This window comes from Aptenodytes forsteri, unplaced genomic scaffold, assembly GCF_000699145.1.
Source record: "Aptenodytes forsteri isolate BGI_AS27 unplaced genomic scaffold, ASM69914v1 Scaffold404, whole genome shotgun sequence".
NCBI lineage: Eukaryota > Metazoa > Chordata > Aves > Sphenisciformes > Spheniscidae > Aptenodytes > Aptenodytes forsteri.
Genome location: NW_008795629.1, coordinates 4,941,791 through 4,961,835, shown reverse-complemented (window position 1 = coordinate 4,961,835; position 20,045 = coordinate 4,941,791). Strand labels below are relative to the sequence as shown.

Below are 20,045 nucleotides of genomic sequence, written 5' to 3'. Positions count from 1 at the left end.
GGTCCCTCTGCAGAGCCTTCCTACCCTCGAGCAGATCAACACTCCCGCCCAACTTGGTGTCGTCTGCAAACTTACTGAGGGTGCACTCGATCCCCTCGTCCAGATCACCAGTAAAGATATTAAACAGAACTGGCCCCAGTATTGAGCCCTGGGGAACACCGCTCATGACCGGCCGCCAGCTGGATTTAACTCCATTCACTACAACTCCCTGGGCCTGGCCGTCCAGCCAGTTTTTTACCCAGTGAAGAGTAAGCCCGTCCAAGCCATGAGCAGCCAGTTTCTCCAGGAGAATGCTGTGGGAAACAGTGTCAACGGCTTTACTAAAGTGTAGGTGGACCACATCCACAGCCTTTCCCTCATCCACTAAGCGGGTCACCTTGTCATAGAAGGAGATCAGGTCAGTCAAGCAGGAGTCAACGTGAATGAGGATTAAGGAAAAGAATTACAGACCTGGCAAAGGTCATGTCGACTGGCAGATGACTTCTCTGGATAGCAGTGACACAGAATAAGTTGAGGTCTCAGGATAAAACACAGAGGACTTGCACGTCAATACCAAGCACTATAGAGAATTAATCTTTTCTGTGTACACAATATGGCTCAGACTAGTGCCAGGATGCTATTGCCTTGTTCTTTGCCTGCATTTCAACAGGGCATAGAAACCCCAGAGAAGGTTGGAAGGACACTAGTAAGGGAGCTGAGAAACTTTCTTCAGGGTGCTCATTCTTACTGTCTTTGTAAAGAAAAAAAACAGACAGAAAGTTTGTCAGCATGTAGATATATTTACACCTTGGAAATACAGCTGAAAATGCAAGAGGAAAGAGGTTTCCAACTTTGCTAAAGAAGACCTACTTCCAATGACCAAAACTTAACATTAACAAAATCTAACTTTGGAACAGGATTTGTGTAGAACAGCATGCTGGAGAGGAAAATGGCTCATCACTTCCTAGATCAGAGACTTTTCTAAAGATAATCTTTAACCCAACTTCTTTGCAAGAAGAGTTCAGAAAAGCAGAGCAAACTCGTTTGACCAGGACAACTTCTGGCATAGTGACACCAGTTATGAACTTTTATTTAAATATGCTTGAGCAAAGCAAGACTGACACATTTTATGAGCACAAGAACTTTCAGAAAGAATATGGGCTGAGAATTAGGTTGAATGTGATGGTCTCTTCACTTCTGTAGACTTCCCTCTTGCTTATCGCATCCCTCTGGGGTCTTAGGAAGAGAAGGGCAGGAAGCACAGCTCTTGTAACTGCAGCACTTAGTGAAGACAGATCCAACATCTGAGTCTCAGCCTGCAGCCCCATGCATAACAATTTCTACCAGTTTGCTTTAAGCCCCACAGAGGCATAGGAAGCCCAACATACAGTGACTACAGGGAAATTCAGTCCACTCAAATCTGGGCCATAATCAGTGTACACAATGTTTCATGCTTCAGAGCATGACAGCAAGGGCCAACCCAAAATTCTTTGCCCCAGTGTGTAACTAGAGATGGGGGGGTGACTGATGCTCTGAAGAGGAACAGAACCACCACAAGGGATGGGACACAGGCCAGGGTAGAAAAGATATCAAAACAGCCTGCACTCCCAGCATGACCCAGAGTGCTCTTATTCAAATGGCACGTCTACTTTTATTCTTCATGGTTCATTCTGACCATCAACAGCAGAACAAATGAGCCAGCAGCAAAGATAGCGCGTAATTCTACTCCTCCGTCAGAATGGACAAAAGCTTTCTTGCAACTGAGAGGCAGCAATCTGCAGAGCTTATGTACATGCACAAAGATTCGAGCACCGTCTGGTAATGCCTAGAGCAACATGGCTCTGTTTTTTTGCCCAGAATGAGTAAAATTTACTTTTGATTCTATTAGGGTAGCTATGGATATTTTTCACCCCCAGAAATCCAGTGGGGTTTTTGTTTGGATTTTGCTTAGGTCTTTTTTATATAAGTATCTTTTTATATATATATACACACATATACACACACACATATATGTATGCATATACATACACACATAAAGTGCACACGAGAACATGATAGACTGTTTCTTGATTTTCTTTTATTAAACATGATACCCTTGATGGCATCTTTGTCCAGCTTGAAACCTTCAGACTGCCCTTTGTTAGGAAAAAAAGAAGACAGACTGCCCTTTGTTAGGAAAAAAAGAAGGAAGTCCACTATAAGTGTTCATTTAAGAGTTACACTGGCCACAGATTATTTCTCCTGGTCCCTCCTGTGCATAAGGTCATGCCATGAGTCTGTGTAACAAACCCTACAGAGCAATGCTCTCAGGGAAAGTAAATAAAGCACCAGTTTTGGTGGGTCAGCAAGAAATCTCCCCATGGGATCTCAGCTCCCGTCCACCTCTCCGTGCTTTGCTGCAGTAGTTGTTTCCAGCAGAAGAGATGTGACATAAAAGACAAGACTCATATGCAGTTAGCTTGAAAGGAAAATTCAACGGGCAGCATCAGCCCAGCAGCCCTCCCAGGGGAGGCCCACGTTACACAGGGAAGGGCACTTCCACTCACTACGCTCCAACCCTGCAAAGCACTCTGCCTCCCAGTGCCGGTCCCACGTTCCAGTGCATGGCCTTAGCTAAGTTCTGCCTTGAAAAAGTGTACGTTTGGTCCTTTTAAAAAAGCATTTTGAGCCACACCTGTGAAGGCTGAATTTGGCAGGATCTTTTCTTTTTTCATGACAGTTATCACTGATGCTAGAATAACTATAGCTGTTTTCCAGGCAAGACTTAAAATCTGGATGAGTGATGATATGAGAAATTGCATGAAAGACAGGAAACAAGCCAAAGCAATCATCAACTGCTCAAAAACACCTTCAGAAAAAGCAGCATCGTAAACTTTATATGTATGAAAAAAGGAGGACATTAAAAAGCAGAGCAAGAAGAAACTAGAGAAAAATCCATATGGGTTATATGGCCAAAGAAGCTGAAGCAGCTATTAAAAGAGGTGATAGCAAAATACAAACTCAGCAGAAATCTAACTGGCACATCCACACCAGCCACAAGGCTTGTAAGGACAAACATGGAAAGGCCTTGAAAACAAAAGAAAACAGCTGGCTTAGGCAACTGCAATGGAAAAGTAGGTTGGATTTCAACTGTGTAGACAATAAGCTGATCTAACATCTGCCCTACAAGTATTCTCCAAAGATAGAATTAAGTGGCAAAAACCACTCAGATGGCACAGATTTTAAGAGATGACTTGATAACCTCCAACACAGGTCACTCCAGAGCATCTCGAGGAACTATGATGCATCAAGAAAAGTAACTCTCATCAAGCCTTTACACTAAAGCACAGTTATACAGGTAAAGTAAAATTTTGGCTCAGGTCTGTATTTATTTTAGATGCTGGTGTCAAACTAGAATGTTTTTCTCTGAATTTTAACTTGGCATTGCTATCAGAAGCAACAGAGATGCAACAGACACAACATGTGACTCAGGAGCATTTTAGGAGATTTAGAATTTTCGAGTCAGAGTCGAAGTGGCAGCTCAACAGTGTACAGCTATAACACAGTGTCCAAGACTGCAAAACACATGGGGTTAATAACTAGCTGCGTGAAACATCTGCAGACAAGACGAGTATCTCCCAACTCAAGCCCTATGCTGGAATGTGATGGAACAAGACGGAAGTTGGTTCACATACTTTGACAGTAACTCAAAGACAGTGGAGGTACCCAGAAGGAAACAGCATCACGAACTGGTGAGGTGGCAGCTCCATTCACGAGCTGAAACCAATGTTTTGTCATAAAAACTACAACGCTTCCACTCAAATGTTATTTCCAGTTTTATTAACAGATGGGTGTGAAAAATGGAAGTCTACCAACAGTATAGACAGAGGTCTGTGCATCTTCAAAAGCAATCTCTCAGGAAAACATGAGGTATTAAACGGAACAGCTTTAAAACCACCACTAAGATTTGTCAGAGACCAACAACTACTTGCGTCCTAAGTTACTGCCATCTTTTCTGGACAACTGGGGCATGCATCAGGAACACACCAGAATATCTGTCCTGGCAAATTTTTCACCAGCAGCTGAAGGCACATGTTAAATGTGCTAATTGTCAGAATCCTTTCAACACACAGCTCTTCAAGAGGGAATTTAGTACTAGAAAGGACATGCAAAGAGCAGCATAAGCATAGTTTGGGACAGGGGAGCCTATTTTATTTTGCCCTAGGCAACACTTGATGGTTTGGATGGAATTCAGATTCAGAATAAAATAGGTTTGCCTTCAAAACAGATCGCATAATTGGCTTTAGGTTTTAGTGCAATTTTCTTTTTAAATGGACCAAATCTTTAAGTTGCTCGTAACTCAACTGTTTGAAAACAGCAACAAACCTAACTGCCCCCAAGGAAATATATTCTTATCCCCAAACTGAGACACATAGATTGGCCAGCCAAGCTGCGATGAAGGAAACTGCTACAGCAGCATCTTGAATTAAACAGCAACCAGCAATCCCCAGACAGCCCTGAGAATTGCAAATCTAAAGGTGTGACTTCTGTTTCACAGATTTACTTTGCATCAATCAAAACTACATAAAACCCAGTCCTTAATATCCATTCAAAACTATCAAGGCAGTTTAGCAGAAAGGGATAGAAGTGATAAGGCATTAAGCTTTTATGCCTGTATTTTATATCTTGCAGCAAAGCAAGGCAACAAAGTAATACTTCACCAGTTTGATCCAATAAAGGTTTAAATCAGCAATCTGATCTACTCACCCTTTTCACCGGTATCCAGGGAAAGTTTCTTAATGTCATCAGCCAATGTATCCTGCAAGTGGTCTTGTCCATGCTCTGCATCATTATCATCAAACTGAGCTTCTATAATGACATCCGGACTTTTAGCATCGCCTTTCGCTGTCTCTTGAGGAACGCAAGTCCCCAACATATCCTCGGGGACATCTGATTCATGCGTGGCTTCTGTTTCTTTGTCACTACCATCTGGCTTTATTACCTGAAGGAGCAGGGGATGAAAAAAAAAGAGGCAAGCTAAATCACTGAACTGAAGAAAAACAACATTATCTTTCCTTTTTCATCTGCATCCCCAAGGAGCTGACAATGAATTGTGGGTGGCTGGTGGCACGCTGCAATTGCCATGTAATTAGCCACAGATATTGCACAATTGAAAGAGGTACCTCACTAGGATAAAGACGGGAACGGCATGGCTTTTGCAATACCTCAACTGTGACAATAATGTATCCAAAGCGTATCTAGAGCATAACCATACAGTTCCTGCCAAGCCTCTAATCGGCTCTCCAGAAGTTGGGAGTAAGCACGGAGAGGGAGGAGGATACACTACAATTTAATGAGTTGCTTAGACCATTGTTCACCAATATACACTAATCATCCTGGGAAGTCCCAAAACTCAAGCAGTTCCAGTGAATGCCGGGATCATGCAAAGCACATCTCCGGGAGAGCTCCCCAACACACAATTAGGAACAGACTGAAAAAGTACAGACCAGAGAACATGGTGCCCTGCGACCTGCGGAGGAACTGGACTGTGGCAGCTTGGTAAGGCTTGGTAAGCTTTACATTTATTTTAGGCTCTGGTCTTTTTGTTAAAGGCACTCAATTATTGCTGTTACTTACACAAATCTCCTAATTAAATTACCGAGAGGAATGAACTCAATTAGAGTACAAATTACTTAACCATTAACTAACTGATAATTCAGATAAGTAACTGACCATTGCTACAGATTTGTCCCCACTTTAGTGCAGCAATGGCACAGGGGGAGGAGAAATCATATGTGTAATTACATCAAACAAAACCATGAAGAACTCATGTCCCAGTAAGGTAGACACCAGACCTGTATGGCATCCCTCATTGCACGTGACAGAGGCAGAAACTGCTCCATCTCAGGTTATAATGATCAAAATGTTCATACCTTGGATACATAAGCCTTTAGTAGGATCCTTCATGCAAGCACCTACTTGGCCTTGGAACCTAGATCCAGGCTTTATTTTCAAAAGTGTTTAAGTTTTCACTCAAGCTGTGGTACTTCAGTGCAAGATTCAAAATGGCATGGAATAAGAAATAACCTACTAAACATTAAAATCACAAAGAAAGTGGGTGACCCCACTCCAATGCCCTCCCGGCGACTGAGCTCCTCTCCAGCTGGTGCTGGTATTCGCCAGGCAGGTAACTCCCTGGAGATGCTCCTCCAAGGTCCTCAGTATCGCTAACCCAGTACATGACAGCAGCAACTCATGCCACCAGCAAGGCAAGTGAAGGGCCCTTTAAAAAATGCAATTAAAAAAACCACTTTCTGGTAACATACTTTACATCATAGGTGTAGTCACTAGAAATAAGCATAAATAGCCTCAACAGGTCCTAGCTGAAGACAACCATTCCAAGTAAGAAAAATACAATCCAAAAAGCTCGACATATTATTGTTTAGTAACTAAAAAGCAAATAGATCAAATCAGACCTGTACAGGGAAGACTTTCAGTTTTACATATACAGAGCTACAGTCATGCTTTCAAGCAGTACCCATTTCTCTGTAATCTTTTCACAATACATAACAGAAATAAAATCAATTTTAAAACGGGGTTGAATTCAAGTCTTGGAAAAAAAAAACCCTCGGATGACATTACTTTGATCTCTTGTTACCTTTTGAGACTCTGCTTTCCATCTTTATTTTCATTTTTTAATATGTATATAATTTGTTACCATAGCAGATTTTGACTCAAACATTAAATTGTGACAAAAAGGGAAAAAATTTGGCAGAAGGTGGGAAAATGGCTGATTATTAAACCTGGCTACATTTGGTACATAAAATACTGACACACAATGGTCTGGGCAAGAACAGTCTATTAGATTAGAGAGCTGACAAGGCTCCACACGCTAGTGACTCTGCCAGTGTGCCTATCCAAAAAGAAAATCAGTGTCAACAGCAATGTTTGGACCCTACCATGGTCAGATGTGGATGTATTCAGCTCTTAAATTTCAGTTGCACCAGATGTGTGCAAGTGTGCAACTGCAGCAGGAGTTCGTTTTCTTCAACCCCTTCAGGCTTTGCCTGAATTTCATTCTCTCCAAGTCATTCTTTGGAGATTGTGAGATGTTTCGGGTGCTAAATTACAAAGCTTCCCATATGTAATGCAGGGAACAACATCAAATATATCTGAATGATAGGAAGTGCTTCTCTAAAGATGCAGCACTGAAAAGCTTATGCTTGAAGAGTTTATGTTGCATTAAAGAAGGCAGCAGATACGGATTTCTTTTTAAATGCTATATGCTAAAATTACTGTGCTTCCCCCAAGCTAGAGGATACACACTGCTGTCGCTAGCTAGCATGATACTCCAGCTGTGACTACCTAAGCCCCCAGTCACACATTTCCTTCTGGATTTGCAAGTGGATTTTTAAGTAAAGTTTTCCAGAGTCCACAAAATCACGACCTCCACGCAGCGTAGAGCTGCAAAATGTCCAGATGCTGGCAAGCATGGGTGATAGGATTTGTTTTCTTTTTAAGGCCAAGACAGATCATTTAGGCTGACCTCATACATAACAGAGCAGGGAATTTCACCCAAGATTTCTTACATCACACCAAAAATTTAGGGAAGCTGTACATCACAAGACTGGAAAGCTGCATAAGACTTTACAAAATCGGGAGCTCAATGGATACAATTACTCCATTTAAGATGATCAGAGTTGCTGGCCAAAATGACCTCATCACACAGATTCCAAAAAGCAGGATCCTTCTGTATATGAGCAGCAGCAAATCTGACCATGACAGAATAAGCATTTCTTACGCGCAGCATCTCGGAAACCAGAAACTGATATTGCACTCTCCTATTTCTTATTATGCTATTGAAGCTCATACATGACATAACACATACAGTTAGAACATATCGGTACTTATCAGAGATGCAGAATAAATCAAATACACAATTGGCTAAGTTGTAGTAGTCATCACGTAGTCATATGTGCAGTACAGAGCATTGTTCTTTGCCAATGCAGCTGACTCTGCATGGACCCAGAAGGAGGGGGATTCCCCCATGCTGCATATGCATTAAATGCATAACCCTACTACCATGCAAACATCCCAGGGTGCATGGTTAAAGCCCCTTAAAGGACCTTAACTTCCTAACCCGGGAAGTCAAATGTCAACTTTATGGTTATATTATTTTCATATGCTTTTTAATAAAAAAATCTTTTAATGAGCATTTTGATGAAAGTCAGTTACTTATTTGAATGTCTGATCCTTAAGGTAGTGGCTGAATAAGTTTTCTTCCAACTTTAAACAAACATCTATCAGTGAACAAGCGTCAAGTTTCTGCCCCACAGTGATTAGTTTGTAAAGTCATAGCTGACTGAACACAAGATCTTTGAATGAAAATCCCATTTCAACCATAAATGTAATAAAAAACAGCTAGTGGGCAAGTACATCCTGGCATGGATACGTACAATCTGGAGAGCAGAGTGATTACCTTGCTGCATCCAGCCAGTCTTGAAGTAGCCATCAAACGAACAATTGTCTTTACTTGGGAGGAATTTGTTCCAACAGAAAACTGAACCAGGAGTCTGTGCATCTGGAAGCACAAGGGTTACCTCCTGAGCTGCAGGAGAAACTGCCTTCTCTGCCGGAAGCAATCTTATACCTGCCCTGTTAGTTCCAAGCTTTTCACAGACTTTCCACCTAAGCCTCACATCCACACATGGACAAAGCCTAGGCCTGTTTATTCTCGGATCAAGTATAGGTTTTTTGTTGCTGCCTCATCAATGGTAACGGTTAACAACTCATACATTAGTCTATAATCTCAAACTACTGAACCAGACCAATGATTTTCAATCATCTTTGAGCTATTAACCCCCAGGCTTTTTCCAATAAATGCACCAAGCCTCCAAAGTGTTTAAGCCTGATACTAATAGGTTTGCTTTTCCTCCTTATTCATGTCTGATCCTTACAAGCAATCCATGAATCCTCATAGATCTGAAGATGAGACATGGATGACTACTGGACTAGACACAGTTGGATGGATGCATCTTGTGTGGCTAAGGTCACTGTTTTCAACAATAGAAGCTTGTGCAAAGAGACCTCCTCCACTGAAAGCATCTTGCAGGTAAGGAAGCAGGATCATCTTCCCTACAGCTGTTTTGGACACAGATTCAATAAAAGTTAAATTCTTCATCTCACACAAAATGCTGGTATTAAAAAGAGAGACTCAAATATTGAATGTTAGACATTTCCATTAGAGCATACTATTCTTGGGATTCTTCAGGTCAAACTTGCCCACCACACTCCAGGACATCACTATTACTTCAAGCAGAGAGCATCTTAAATTCTTCTTTAAACATCCAACTACTTGTGCGCAGTTTTCGCTGTCCTTTTTTCCATAGCAGAACTGCTTCAGAAATTCAAAGACAGCATTTGCTTCCACTTAAAAAAAAGAAACAACAAATAGGTACATGACTCATTCTAAAAAGAAAAACCAAAAAAAAGTGTTTAGATTTGATAATGAAGGAGTACGCTTATGACATTTATCACATTAGCAAAATTTGGTCAGCTAGACCCCTTGCAAGGTATCCTTCTTGCCGCTCCAGAATTCACCAAAGCCCCCAAAGGAGGTCTTGCAATGAACACGCAGTAGGAAACCCACAAGTACACAGAACAATCCACTGGGAATTAGGTTTTTGGTGGGATTCCACAGAGGTCTGCAGTAGGCCAAGCATTCCCAATAATCTGAAACTAAATATTAAGTCACTGGTAATAAAACTCATGGATGACAAAGACTTGCAGAGCAGTCAAGTCCAATTGGTGAACACGGCTGATCTGAATCCAGAATGTTTGAGAATAGCCAAAAGTAAACTCAAATATCTAAGAATATGCAACACACGCCTGTGAATGGGTCTGCCTTGGAAATCGCTGACTCTGAAAAGAATGTGAAAGATTTCTAATGAACAAAATCTCAGCAATGGGATCCTTAGTATTATAAACAGTAAAAGCAAGTTTAGCTCTGTAATACTGCACTGGTGAGAGATGCCAGACTTGTGCAACGTGTATTGTCGTAAGGATACCGGGGAAGAATGGAGATGATATAGCACAATACCTCTTCTCCCTAAGTCAGTCAAAACCCAGCAAAATGCCTCATAATGACTAATCAAACCCAAAATGTGTACCTTAGCCAAAAGATTTTAGAAATGGCAAGCCATTAATGGCTACTCGCTTCACTGGGGCAAACAGACGATGCACAGAGAGGCTCCTCACGCTGCTACAGAAAGGTGCCGTAGATTCACCAGCGAGTGGAAGCTGAAGACAGATTCACAGCAGGCAGGGAGCTCACATTAAACAGGGAGTACTAAACATGGGAACAGCTATAAAGGAAATAAGGTTTTCAGCCCAAGCCTACCTCCTGAGGTCTGCAAACCAAGGTAAGATGCCTTTCTTCCAAAAAATACTTTGGTCAAATACAAGTTCTGCTTTAGCTGTAGACAAGTTATTATGCTCAATACCGGGTAGAGAGACAAAGTTTAGGTCAGTCATTGGTCCTCTCTGCAGTTGAGCTTTAGTTAAGCAACAAGTCTGAGAAACAGAAACGGGTTGAAAGTGGTTATTTCAAAAGGAAGACAGCTGAAAACAGGGGCTTTGGACCAAGCTACCATCTCACTGTTAAAAAGACCGTTGCTACCATGACACTAATACAAACACCACATTTCATACCAATACTGCGAACACCTGCATCTGTTAGTCTCCCAGCTTTTGCCATATTAAACAGGCTTCACTTAAAAGCCAGTTCCCTAACGTTCACTCACGAGGGAGTAGGAACAGAGCCTGGCTAACATGAGGATGCTGTCACAGCTCATACATACACGCTAGAGCCAAGCTACCATAAATATTGCAAGGAAAAGCTTTGCTTTTCTAAAAAGAGCAACCAAACAAAGGCTGGCTCGCTCTAGCTCCTTCTTGGCTAAAGAAAGGATGGCACTTCCAATAAAAGAAAAACCACCTGTCCCAATCACCCTTCCTTCTCTTTATAATCCCACGTACACCAAACAGCTCTGGCAAAGATGACAACTCAGTAAAGGCGACTAGTCTCAGTAGGAGCAGTTATGGCATTACTTTTAAAATAGCAATAAGGTTAGAGTGGGGGTTTTTGTTTAATCCCACGTACACCAAACAGCTAGATGACAGATGACAACTCAGTAAAGGCGACTAGTCTCAGTAGGAGCACATTACTTTTTACTTTTAAAATAGCAATAAGGTTAGAGTGGGGGTTTTTGTTGTGGTTTGGGGTTGTTGGTTTTTTTTTTTAACAAGCTTTTAATTCTAAATCACTGGAAACACTTGCTAACAGCCCGCAGGATAGCTATTTTATATTAAACAGCACATTATAGTTTACATTCCAGGCATCACATTGGATGCAATAATCATACAAACATCCAAACCAAAATCTCTCGACTAGGAAAGGCTACTTGCTCCTCCCCAGTGGGCTCCATTGTTCCCAGGTGTCACATGCAGTTTTTGTCATGGCAGTCGCTAGACAGCCATCCTGCCTGTGGATTCAAAAGGGTAAAAGATCTGAGTACGCAAAGGCTTCTTGGAAACGGCAACTTTTCAGAGCTCTTCTCTGACTCGCTCCCACTGGAGGAGGTGAGAGGTGGGAGAGAAACAAATGAAATCTAATGCATGTGTTTTCAAAACAAAATACAGAGACAGATCTGCAATATGCCCATCAAACCTATTGAATCCCCAAAGCCATCTCCCCCGCCCTCACCAGCATCCTGCATCCTCTCTGCTTAGACTAACCTGCAGCAAAGTGAGTTTTTACTGCAGAGTTAATTCAAGTAATCAGACTGAGCATCCAGGATCAGTCCAGCCCAAGCAGACACAGCAGACAGCCCTACATCCAGGCTTGTCAGGCAGCTGCACAAGTAACAATTAATTGCAGAAAAAACCCCAACGTATCTCCAAACAGCCACCTTCTCAGTACTTCATCCTGCTTCCACTGATAAACCTGATTCCTGAACAGTTCGCTCATCTTCTCTCTGTGCTTCAGGTTGTACCTAAACATCACAGGTTACAGTGTGTCCCCTCCAAGTGCAGCTCAAGTCCTTCTCCTACCACCTTGCACAAATAACCAGAATAACAAGTGGAAAAGCATCAACAGGGAAAATTCTCAAGACTGACCTTTCTGAATCCTAAAGGCAAAACAAGAACTGTCTCCTCACCGTGTATCTCCACTCCCTATCTGGCCTCTGACCTATCATTTGCCTCTGAAAGCTCCCCGCTCACATTGCCCTGGCCCTTGTCCCACACCTCCAGTCTGCTTCCAAACTTGCTTATCAACACTTCATTATCACCACGCAGGAGACAGTTGCCTCTGCCCCCGTCTCTCCTCAAGTCTATTCCTGCCTTCACCCCCTTCCTGCCACCTCTCTGTGGTCTCCCCAGACCCATCTCTCCCAAGTCTGGCTCTTGCACCGCTGCCTGTAAGACACACAGTCCTAGGATCAGCACCACGTTCCCTCGGGTTCATTTCATCTGGTTCTCCTAACAGCTCCATCCGTACACTCCTGCCTTTCGTACCCTCTAACAACTGCTGAGAAGCAGGAAAAGAAAAAGTTGTCAGAAGCAGCTGCTCCCTATGCAGCACAGGTACCCCACGTGCCGTGGCACCAGTGGCATGGGTCACACCACTCCAAAACTCCAAAATGGAGCCACTCTGCAGCCTGCAGAGGAAATATCTGAGCTCAAAGAGGGCCCCTTGCCCCAAGTTGCTTTGAAAGCAGAGCTGGTAAAGGCTCATAATAGGCCCATGGTAGGTCTGTGCAACCTTTCCCAAGAATTACTTGGGTATACTTGTGAGAGAGAGAGATCTCTGGACTTGAGGGAGTTCACACTTCAGAGCTGCTCTGTGATATTTAGACATGCTGAGGGTAATGGTGTCAAGGAGACGTGTGGAAGCACAGTGTCCTCGTGCCCACTTGCAGGGAACACAGTATGATCTCCTTTGTAGACAAACGAACCTGGTAAGGACTCCCAACAGCATTACAAAGAGGTGTGTATTATTATAGCCAGATCAACAAACTTGTTCCACACTTTCCACTCCTGCTGCCACCCCCAGGATTTGATTTGGTGCTAAAAAAACAGCCTCTATTTTCAGAATACCTACTGCTATTGCACTGACCTTCCCACACACATTCCCCAAAACACAGGAGTCCCTGGAGCAGAGGAGATACAGCAAACACCTCGTGTCCCAGCCACGGCTTCCCAACCCACACGCTGTTCTTTTATGCAGCTGTATGTTGTCACACTTAAAGCAGTGATGACTACTTAGCCATAGCCCATCATCTGTACAGCAAATCTCTCTAGTAAGAAAAGTTTGACCCTGGGGAGGTGCAAAAGACCTAGTTCAGCATCCAGCCTTTAACAACACCCAGGAATCAACCTTCTCCTACCCACTCACAAAATCCGATGAGGCACACACAGTTCCTCCATCTCCTACAAGCAAACTCTTTTCATAAAAGAGGCCCTTAAAACTGGCAGCCTCCCTGCTGGACCCCGGTGAAATGTTCCTTGTGCCTTGGGTCTTTGTATTGCCTGCTCCTTGCAAGACCTCCCACTTTGGTGCATCTCATGAGCTGTGTGTTGCACTCCAGGCCACAGCGAACTGGAAACAAGAGTGTAATGCACAGGGCCCAGCTATGAGGTTGCCAGAACATATTGGTTTGAAACATCACAGAAAATATTCGGCTCCATATTTTCAACAGTAGCCAGGAAGAAAATGCATGGAACAATTTTGAGAACTGTTTTTCAAAAGTCATTTAAATCAAATTATGCCCCATCCACACTGGCAGCAAAACCCTCTCTACTAACTGGAACTGGTTTTCTTTTCTTTGCGTGTGTGTTCTTTTCTTTTTGGTTTAACATATTTTTTTTTAAAACTGTCTCCCAGCCATCTTTTTCTGGTAATGTGGATAGGCACTGCAACACTACAGGAATGGGTGCCAGGACAAAACCTATGATGCACAGTCCCTAGAATAAATCACTCAAGAGGGGTGGATTAGAGGAAGAGAGCAACGTAAGGTTACATCTTCAAAGGTATCATTCCCTGAAATCACTGCATTTTCAGCAAACTACTGCAGAAAGATACCCAGTTTGTATCTGATCTAAGCAAGCAGGCAGTCTTTTGGATTATTTGCAAACTCAAGACAATACCGTGTATCGATATATATTTTAAAAGATGTAATTATTACACAGTGCTTGCATGTAATAAGAAAAGAATCTCAGAAAAGAATCTACTTGTGCTGAGTGTGTATCATTTGAAAGCTGCAATGCCAAGCAAATCCACACCGTTGGCTCGCACAAACCCAAAGTATTATCCATTACTGCCCTTTTTTTTTTTTTTAAACAATACAAGTATGTATGAAAAACATATTTCCTGGAAACAATGATACTCTTTGAAGATTTATTCAACATTTCATAAACTGAACAAGCCTGCACCCGCACGTGCCCGTAAGAGGAAAGTAGGTTGACAATGCAAACTAATCGAAATGTACTGGAAGGGCTATCCAAGATATTTGCATACCTATACCTCCCAAGGCTATATAGGATTGAAGCTTTGTTCAGAACTATGTAAAAATTATTTCCCATGTGTCTAAGAAAATCTCTTACTGGTGATCAGCACTTTAACTCATCAAGGCAGGAAACAAACAAATCAACCAAGAGTTAACATGTTGGGGCTCATGTCTTAAGCCCCTCACCTTCTCTTTTTGTTCCTTTTGATTGGGCTCCGAGTGCCAGTTCCCAGGGGTCTCAGCCCTGCGCATGTTTTGACACACTTTCAAAGCCCAGAATGGTACACCTGGGACAAAGCACACACTGTTCAGGAAGTGCACAGGGGCCAATAAAAGCAATAGAAATTTCCACAGTTAACTTGCATTACTGGTTGCCAATAAGCCTCTTATTATGAAAACCCATAATTGGAAACTGTCATATTACAGAACAATTTATGGAAGTTTTCAGAGTGTATATGCCCCAGTGGGAACTTCCTTTGACTGGAGTGTTCCATCAGCCCAGGTCTGCTTATTTATTCACACAGTGGGAGAAGAGCATCAGGAACCTAAACAAGTCATTGCTGAAGCGTCACCGAGACTCCCACTCTAGGAGTGCTTCAAATAGTTCTTAGCTCCTTAGTCTTTCCAGTCATCCATCTTTATGGCTGCATTCGGTCAACAGCTGGGCTGCCCTATCTTTACCGCATTTTATTTTCTGCAGAAACATTCTTGCACTTACATTGTGAATAACTGCTCCTCTGAGGACACAGAAGGCAAAATGCAGCTGCTCTGGGCTGAGTGCATCCCACTATGCCTGCCTCAATCCCATCAAATGAGCTCGGCAAAATTAGATCCTACTCCTACAGTGTCTACCCAGTCACACCAGGGAAACTGGCACCTACATTAATTCTTAAATCAGATTTCAATTGTGTTAAAATATGGCTCCAACCAAGAATAACAGCCTCCCCCAATGCCAGCATGATACTATTAAAGTAAACCGCACAAAAACAGCCAGTGTCTCCCTTTGCAGGTAGTGCAAAGTTTTGGTGTGAAGGTAAAGGGATTTCATAACAGGTGCTGGAGATGCATCCCAGAAAACTTAGAGACTTTTAGCAACAGAAGACTGGAAGTCCACTTTAACACTACATTTTCCATACAGGAGCTAGCAGGTAGCATCTGCCAGAGTAGTTTCTCACTACGAGCAGCTCCATCCTCTAGGAAATGGGTTGAGACACCAACTGACCATCAGGTTAACTGCATTTTGGCATGCTCCACTGCTACCAGTTCCAGTCATGCACACCAAGACCACTGTGAATTCAGTACCTTTCCCATCACCCTGGGATGGGCACTGAAAAGGCTCAGTGCTCAGGGGAAGCTGTGGCAGAACAGGGACAGCCACAGCTGAAGAGGACCACCCGCAGAGGAAAGGAATTGGAGGAGATAATCCCTGCGAGCATGGTAAGTTGGGAAAAGAAAATCAGATGATTCACTGGGGATAAAAGATAACAGCTTCCTGTACTGTTGAGAGCTTTCTGTGTCCCTTAAAGTCATTTCTGAAGAGAAGACAAGCTGTGAGCCAAACATACTCCTTCACACTTGATATCAGCAAATTCTGACTCTGGACAGCTTCTCACTGCAACATAAAGCACCAAGGGCCTGTGGGGGAGAGGAGGGAGATGACAGCAGCATGTTTTGCTCAAAGATTCCTGCAAATACACTGTGTGGGTTTTCAAACAAGGGACGTTCCCCACCTGTGACCTAAACCTGCTACAAATCCATTTATGTGGGCTTCGTGACTGAGGGACCGTTTTCACTCAAATGTCCTTGAACGCCTAGTTAGAAAGCGCAGGTGGGACTGCCTTCATATTAAATCACTATTACAGCTTCCATATCTATCTTAGACTCTCAACAGGTTCCTTATGAAGTGCATAAGGAAAACAATACTGCTCTCAATCACCCATGACTTTTGGTAAGTCATTCAAACCATCTTGCCTAGTTTGCACTACTTAACACTGTGCTAGGCAGTTCTGCATATTCTGTCCTGAAGATGTTACAGCTGAATTTCACACGGCTAGCAAGGCAGAGTCCAAGTGTGAAAAGAAGGCTGACAATAGCAAAGCAGCTGTGGTAAAGCCACACACACAAAAACCTGACGGTTTTCATAAATTAAGTATCTTGGGTTGCTCTGCTTCATGGGTATCAAAGCAAGAACACATCAAAGAAAAACACATTAAGGCAGCTGGGGAGGCAGGTCTCCCAGGAGAAAGTGAGGGGGGTATTTCTCCACTCAGAAAATGGGGATGGTATTTGGTTTACATGCGGATGTAAGGATTAATGTTTCCAAATGCTCCACCTAGGTTCAAAGCGTTACTTAACTCTTGGGGGCTTATCAGAAACACTAACACACCAGTTAGCTTTCTATGAACGGAGGGAGGCTTTCTCTCTTCTTGCCACTCAGGGACTAAGGCTTAACCACACAGACCGTGTTCAGGGTTTCACCATCGTAGATCAGACTTTCACAGCAGGTACTCACATAACAGAAGGGCAGCATTAGTTTATTTACAGCTCCTAGCTGAAATTAAGACCGGATGGAAACAAATGTCCCACAGTTCCAAAAACAAAGCACCACTTCTTTTTTGTCGTTGGGAGAAATCAAATTCTTACTTCTACACACAAAGCTAACAGGCTTATCGCTAATCACAGCAATTATTGGATTCCTATTTAAAGATGACCTGAGACATCATTCTGTTGTATCGCACTTGGGAATATCATTAAAACAGCAAAACAGAAGCAAAATCATGAATGACTCCACAGTTATAATCATAGCATAGCTACCTCCTCTTAAGTTTCAGGCACTTACTAACACGAATTTTTGGCAATTTGGTTATCCATGCTTATCCAAAATTAGTTCATACCTTGGTCAAAACATTTAAAACCGAAATTTCAACTAGTTTGGAACCAAATTATCTGATTCTGAAATGTTTAGGTAATTGTCTATTATAATAACAGAAAACTGAATTTTTAATATAAACTTCTTCACTGAACTCACCTCCAGCAGCAAAAATAGCTCACCAAGTTGCTCTGCATAAACACAGTTCTGCTATGACTTTTTCTTGTTATGTAGCTTCATCCATACACAAGCAACAGCAACCGTACCAAAGAACTAATCTCTTTCTAAAAGCGAGTCATGAACCTGCCACAACAGAAGACATACTAGAAAGAAAGACCTAAGAACATGGTACGGGTCTGTCTCCGGGGAATTGGTATGTCTTTCTTCTCCTGCTGGAAGGCAAGGAAATGCCCATTCAAGGCACAGGTTCCATACACCACTATCTCCGACAAAATGCAGCCTTCCCAGGGTTATTTGTTTTCTAGTTGTGCTCAGTTGCCCCAGTCAGAACCAGGGACACACAGTACCAAGGGCTGTACCAAAACATATACAACATTGTTAATGCTCCACAGAACTTTTAGGAACTTTTTATAAAGACCAAACGCATTAACAGGAGGGAATAGATGAGAACAAGAAGGTTACACACAGATTGCCTTTGAAAGGAGCCCATCTTAGTGGAAATTCAAGTAAGCTCACTTGAGTTTGCATTTACAACTAGGGGCGCAAGGTGTAGTAAAGATGCTTCTTGAAACAGATGGGTGATGCTCAGCATTTTGCTGAGGACATGTATTGCTGCAGTGTTTTCTCTCCGTCTAGTGAAAACAATCAGTATCACCAGGTTTCCTCTTTAAATGGCGGCAGGGAAACGACTGCTGGCATTTGCGTCATATGGATCTGCTCACATTACTTAGTGACAAATCTTATTAAAAAGCAAGCACCTCAAGAGAAATGTCTATAGCTCAGTTTGCTTGCATTTACCTTTAGCAACATGGTATGCTTCATTAAATTTCGAAGCAGTGTTTATTAGAAGAGTAAAACACATCAGCATCCTTCACCAGGCTTCTCAGCTTATTTTCATGACGTCAATATTCAGGTTGATTTAATCCAGTGAAAATATACATTGATTAAACATGGTCTCAGAGCATGATCTCCTGCAGCACTGAAAGACGCAGTAAATAGGAATGACATATTTTTACTCCTTTCCTTCAGAATAAGATTTACCATTACCATAAACAAGGTATATCTCGCCTTTGCAACCAGCAATTGAAAAAGCCTCTCCCTGCAGCGAGCACTGGGAAGGACTGGACACCACAGAGTTCCCTGCTTCTTGATGCCAGGTACCCTCTGATCTGTTTTTCCTGCCTGGCAATAGATGCTATTTATCAAAAGCTTTTCCACAGAATGAATCAAAAGTTAAGCTCAATTGTTATAACTCAATTTAAAATATAATGCAGGGCCAAGGGACTAACACTGGGGCGTTTCTGTCGTACTACTCTGCAAGCTGAATACCACTAACAAGAGATTTCAGTGTATACTTCTCCTGTGTAACCTCAAGTTACAAAGCAGTCCAGGTTTTCCTTCCCTCTCTCAAAATTCATTAAAAAGCCTTATTCGAGCTGAGATTTTGTGTACAAGTTTTCTGCCAAGAACAAATTTTTACAACTGAGTTTTAAGCTCCTTTAAAAAAAATCCAGAAATTTATAATGGAAATACTGACAGTGCCCATAATCACAAGTACAGAAACATTATTGCGATAGGTAGTTCATATCCCATCCAAAAAGAAAAGAAAAGTTGGTGTCTCAACCAAATTCCACATGCGTTCTGTAACAATGGCCAATTATGAGATCAGTAAAAACAGGTGCAAACAAAAAATACTGGGGATTTAAACGCTGATGATGGCAGCATAAAGCCATCAGCTTGGTCATTAAACTCTGATTGTGCAAAATTTTTTTTTTAGAAAGTCTTGTATTACTTTATAACTCATTTCTCCTGGGCAAACTCTTCTCTTAGTGGTCATCACAGGCTAACTTGGCAAATCTTTGAATTGTGCATCCAAATCCTAATAGCTTGGCCATTCCCAGAAATTTTTAATATACTGATTTATATCCAGTTTTGTCAATTTTATCTCTTGGCTCAGTCTGATGAAGCCCACCACTATACATGTGCAGCTCAGACAGTCACACAAAAGCCAGCTATTCCCTGCTGACAGACTAAAGCTCTGCCCTGTGACCTGCCATGAGTTCTCCCCTCTGCCTCAGGATAAACTTTGTGTTCCAGTAAGAAATGGATGGCTGCATACTGTAACAAACCGAATCTCGCAGGCTATGCAAAAGCGGCGATGAGCTACCTGTGACATTGCCTGGAAGAGTTATACCTCAAACAGAAAGAATCAGTGTCCACCTGTAGCAATATATTCCTCTTAATATTCTGAACACACTTCAAATTCTCTTAATAAATACGCAGTAAACACCATAATGCAAAGAAGAAATACAAGAAAAATTATGCGATTGGTTGTGTTAAAGGGGTACAAAGCCGAGGTGCTAACGGGCCATGCGGGGAAGGACCACAGCGTCAAGTGTTAATCCCATTCAACACTCTTGCAAAATGAATCTGAGAATGGCAAAGTTCAGAAGCATGGCTCAGAAACATGT

The 20,045-nt window shown here is 42.3% G+C and overlaps 1 protein-coding gene across 1 annotated transcript in view; it reads right to left on the bottom strand.

The window, feature by feature from the left end:
• DIS3L2 (DIS3 like 3'-5' exoribonuclease 2) overlaps window positions 1-20,045 on the bottom strand; it is a 200,003-nt gene that overhangs the window by 136,007 nt on the left and 43,951 nt on the right. Inside the window, exon 6 of the mRNA XM_009282384.1 lies at window positions 4,726-4,960. Coding sequence (XP_009280659.1) covers window positions 4,726-4,960 — 235 coding nt within the window. The remainder of the gene's footprint in view (window positions 1-4,725; window positions 4,961-20,045) is intronic.